Source organism: Calidris pugnax, unplaced genomic scaffold (genome assembly GCF_001431845.1).
Source record: "Calidris pugnax isolate Ruff unplaced genomic scaffold, ASM143184v1 scaffold24, whole genome shotgun sequence".
Lineage (NCBI taxonomy): Eukaryota > Metazoa > Chordata > Aves > Charadriiformes > Scolopacidae > Calidris > Calidris pugnax.
This window is the reverse complement of record NW_015090922.1, coordinates 11,355,456-11,360,455: the sequence shown is the minus strand read 5'-3', so window position 1 is coordinate 11,360,455 and position 5,000 is coordinate 11,355,456. Positions and strand designations below refer to the sequence as shown.

Genomic DNA, 5,000 nt, shown 5'->3' with positions numbered 1-5,000 from the left:
TACACTCACACTTCAGGGCTTCTATTAACTATTGAATCTCCTATTACCTATTTTATTACATTCCTGTCTCCCAAGTTTAGAAGCTTGTTGACATTTTAGAAGTCACAGCATGATATGTTTAATCATTTTAAAAGTACGTTAATTGAAGTCAGAGTCAGGAAAAAATAACAGGTCTTTTAGCACGCAGGCTCTGGCAGGGCACAACGCCGGCTGAACGTTCAAATCCTTTTCTGCTGGCGTAACCCATCACCCAGGGGCAACGTTTCACGACTGAAGGGGGAAGGTGCCTAATGCAGAGAGCCTTTTTTTTTCTTTTTTTTTGCTTGTTTTTAATAAGCAATCTTCTACAAGTGACACCGCGTTGGCTCTCTGCAGGGAAATGCATCCAAAATAAAAGATAGTTTCTGTTGCTGAAGGCCTATCGCTCCTTCGCTGTCGTCAGCCACGACAGCTCTTTGTTTTTGGGGGCTTGGCATCTGTTGAGTTTAACCCAGATTCGAGGGTCAAGATGTTTCTTCTCAGGCTGTGGAATGCCATCTGGACTACTGCTCCGTGCATCTTCCCTCTACTTTCCACACAATTTGCACACAAGAAGACAATGGAAGATCCAATGCCGCTGTTGGACAGAGATGGAAAATATCCAGCTTTTACCCAGCCACAACAATATGCTGGGCTTTTTGGCAGCAAGCCAGCTGCTGACTAAGCAAGGAGCCTTAATAGGCTAAACTCTCTAAAAACGGGAAAGAAAAGTTGGGTTTGGTACATTCAGCTGTTTGAACAGAGTCCACAGGTGGGAGAGGGAGACAGATCCTACCAAGGAGACGCTGCGCTTCGTCTCGCAAAATCTGGGATGGGTTCTGGAGCACGTCGGCTGCTTTCTAAATGGCTGTCGGCAAGCGAGAAAGCAATTCTCTCTGTGCCTCAGGTTCCCTCCTATGGGGAACGGGCATGATTTGGGGGGGTCCTCCCTTCATTTAAACATTCAGCTGCAAATTCACCGAGTCATGCATTGGCTTTCTTTTAGCTTTATGGGGTTTTGCATCAGGGTGCCCTCATTTTGGCTGGGTAAAATAAGGGCTGTTGCAGTGCAGATGAGACTAATATTGAAAATCAGCTTTTCGAGTCATCTTTTGAAAGCTGCTGGTGTTCTTACCACCAATGTTAGGCTACTGATCTGTGACAGCGAAGGCATGACAAACCAACTTAATCAGACTCAGAAGAATCTAAAAAGTGAATAAATAGATATAAAGGAACAAAATTGTCTCTTTCTGAGGAAACAAGACAGGATGACTACACTGCGAAGAAAACATTTTAGATATAACTGCCAGTGCACATTGCCCTAGCACTTTCCACTTGCCTCTCAAAGGAATGTGGAGTTTTTCATCACTGTATATTCTCTGAATTTAGTAAGAAAACCACGCATAAAGAAATCCAGGCAAAACTATGCATTTATAATTTGCCCTATGAAAAGACAGGGACCCGGTTACTTCCCCTCTTGCATTAGGGAGAGCAGGTGAAAGACAGTAATAAAACGCTGCTCTGTTTGACTTGCAATGTGTCGCTGCCTTTTCCCTCTTCCCCCTGCCACATCAGCTGTGTCACCTGCCATATCAAGAGGTGGATCAAAAGCTCCACCCACTGCATCCTCTTTTGTTCAGGGAACAGCGAAGGAGAGTTGTAACAGAGATATAACACTTGATAAACCATATGCAGCCAGGCTCAAGACATAAGGATGCTTTTCATGGGGGGAACGATTTCAATCCCACTTCCCTCCTCACACAAACATGTAGCCATGGAGCCCCAGGCAAAATGTGAATGACTTGTCTAATAAGGATTTTGCAGCTGGACTGGTACCTGGGGTAGTAAGTTCTCCTGCCTCATCTCACATTCTTAAGACATTTTTCATTTCAAATCAAACTTACTTCCCAAACGGAAAGATTTGTCCCATTTTTCCAGAATGCTATCAGAGAGGACTAGTTTGTAATTTTTAAGAAAGTCTTTGCCAGATCTCACAGCAGGAAAGGGAGTATTTTTTTCTTGGTCTTTTGTATTCTGAAGATCACAAGTCACTGCTAGTGGCAGCAGCTGCATCAGGGGAATGGATGTCCACAAGAAGATCACTCCTTTCTGCCATTTTTCCCCGAGAAGAGAGGAAGACACAACGTTGCTCTAAAAACTACCAACATACCTGCAGGAAATCTTCCATCAGCCTAACACTTCCATTCTTGGTGAAGACAACATAGCTCTTGCACAGTGTCATTCATCTTCAAAGTGCTTTGCAAACACAAAGTAATTAAGCTCAATATTCTGTTACGGAAGACAGTAAATTATTATCATTAAAAATATAGCAAGTATCAGAGACTAGTTAAAGAACATCACATGAAAGGCTCTGATAAATTTTATAAGCATGATTTGATAACCTAACTTGTTCTGAGCAAAAGTATTTGATGTATTAATAAACACTGTATCTTTATTAAAATTTAAGAGCTCAGAAACAATTAATCAAGTCCCTACTAACATGAGGGACTTTGAGAGATGGCTCTAAAAAAGATCACTTTCAGTGCCTCATATACAGTAAATCCTACACTTGTGACTTTTCAATACCCATTTTAAAACAAACAAACAAAAATAATCAAGAAGAGAGCTTGCTTATATACCTCTGAAAATATCTACACGGACCAAACCTGCAAGCACTTATGTAGATGAGTAACTTTACTGCCTGTGGAGCTCCAATGTGAGTTTGCAGGATGAAGCCTAAATGCGTCTTTGGTAAACAAGCCGTCAATTACACACTTTAGGGATGGCAGCACCTGTGCAAAGCCTTCAACTCAAGCGACAGACACTAAAGAAATAAAAAGCAATTATCAGCTACTAATTTGAGTAAAACTGTTTTCTTCTTAGAGACAAAACCACAATTTTCAGTGACACTGGTTCTATTTTTGGCAACTAACAACCTTTATTAGATTATTGTACAGCAGACATTCAAGCCCTCTTAAAAATAAGACGTTCACAAATTTTAATATTTCACTATTTTTCACACTCCTTTGTTGATTATAAAGATTTTCTTGTACGTGTTTTTGGAGAAAACAAAGGCACTGCTTTGTGGGACAAACAAAACAAAACTAATTAAACTAAAGCCACCTTCACAGCAATTTTAAATTCCTCATAAATGCTTTTAATTTCCTACTAGACAAGCGTCTTCCAACAAGAGTTTGAATATGAAACTCATATCAGCTATAGGGGAGACATACTACTCAGTTCTAGGATAAATGGTTGGTTTGCATTGCCCCTGGTCTTTATCTAACACTGAGAATAGGCTGCTTTTTTATCAAAAGAGGAATAAATTGCTGTTATTGTGATGTTAGCCCATCACTTGGCATTGCAATTCAAGTTTTTGTGAGAAAGAAATGTATGATCTAACTGCGACTTGACCTATGCCTTCTGAGATCCATCTAGGTGCTCTAATGGAGCATAAAAAGTATTGAATACAAGGACATGCAAACCGGTAGTGAAGAAATTTGTTTGAGAAGAAGAGCAAAGAGAAAGGGACTTTCATAAGCTCGTGGTTTACATGCTGCCCAATTTGTTAAATATGGAAGAACACTTCTTTGCCGAACTGCAGTTCTTCTAATTAACATATTTCAACATGATCCTCTACACTTCCTTGCATCTAGTACCTCCCCCTCTCAGTCATGGTCTCTGCCTCTCTCTCTTTTTTCATCATTTTAAAAGTGTTGTGGTTTAAGAGCCTGTACAGGATTCTTTGATGATCCAGGCTGTTTTTCTGAGAAGTCATTAAAATGGTCTACACACATTTAATGTGACTTTTCTTCTACTGGGAAGGACAAAAATCCTACCAAGAAACAGGAGCAATTTCTTATTTACTTAACAGTCACATTAAATGTTTACCAAATACTTGAGCCACAATATATCACAATATAAACTAATTCAAGGGAGAGAGTTCAATTACACTATAAATCCTTTAGTTGTTACAGTGTTTCTCGGAATTTATCAGAAAAGGATGTTTTTTTTTTTTTAAAGCGGTTTCTAGGATAGTAGCATTTAGATTTTAGTCCTGATAAAGGCTCACTTTCCATTCATAGTCAGAACCTAAATGTGCTCTTCTTGTACCTAAACAGATAATAAGCACTCAGCACACTCCCCCTTCTTGACACAACACACTGAGACTAATCACACATAATTGGAGAGGAGGAGCAGAGGGGCTGGGCAGGCTATTGTGTCCAAAGGACAAATGGTCAGTTTATGAGGCTTTTGTCTGATGCATAATTTCTTATACATCTACAGGAGGAAAAGTCCTGCTGGAAAAAAACATATGTACACACACACACACATATATATATATATATATCTAAAAGCCTTCAACACTGAAGCAAATGAGGACATTTCAATCAATAGATAGAAAAATAAACAGTGGAATTTAAAAAAAGAAGAAAAAAAGGCAGAAAAATCCAAGCATTCAATAGATGCACTTGTAAGACAACTATTTCCTTCCTAATTAAATGTGAATGCATTTACTCCTTTACAACCAGTTATATAAGCCCACAAAGTATATTACTCATACATTTTCAAATACACCCCAAAATTACATTTAAAGAGATTAACAAAGTACACGCAAGTTTAAAGGCACAAAAGAGAAGGAAGCCAGCTTTACACCTTTGTTAATGTGTACATGTGAAGTCTGATCCGTTTTAGGCTGGAACATAATTGGAAAAATAAGTTCTAAAATGATACAAAAAAAGATGTCCCAATGTTTACACACTGTGAAAGAAGCCACAATATCTTCCTTAGCATTTAGATTAGAAATATTTCTCTAATGGTGACACAGGAACAAAAAGGGGGGAACTGAAACCTCCCCATTGCCTGATCATCCACATACACGGATTCATTTTCAGTAGTCCACCTTAAAACAAACCAAAAAAAGTGTCATCTTCTATCTGTGTTTGGTTAAAATGAGAAGAAAAGGGTAATGGAGGTTTTCC

General features: G+C 39.0%; 1 protein-coding gene across 1 annotated transcript in view; it reads right to left on the bottom strand.

Annotated features, from left to right (window-relative positions):
* Positions 1-2,931: 2,931 nt before the first annotated feature.
* The window catches only part of CAMKMT (calmodulin-lysine N-methyltransferase), a 221,205-nt gene continuing 219,136 nt past the window's right edge, over positions 2,932-5,000 (bottom strand). The window contains exon 12 of the mRNA XM_014951053.1: positions 2,932-5,000. This exon is cut by the window's right edge and continues 29 nt beyond it. Coding sequence (XP_014806539.1) covers positions 4,952-5,000 — 49 coding nt within the window. The 3' untranslated portion in view covers positions 2,932-4,951.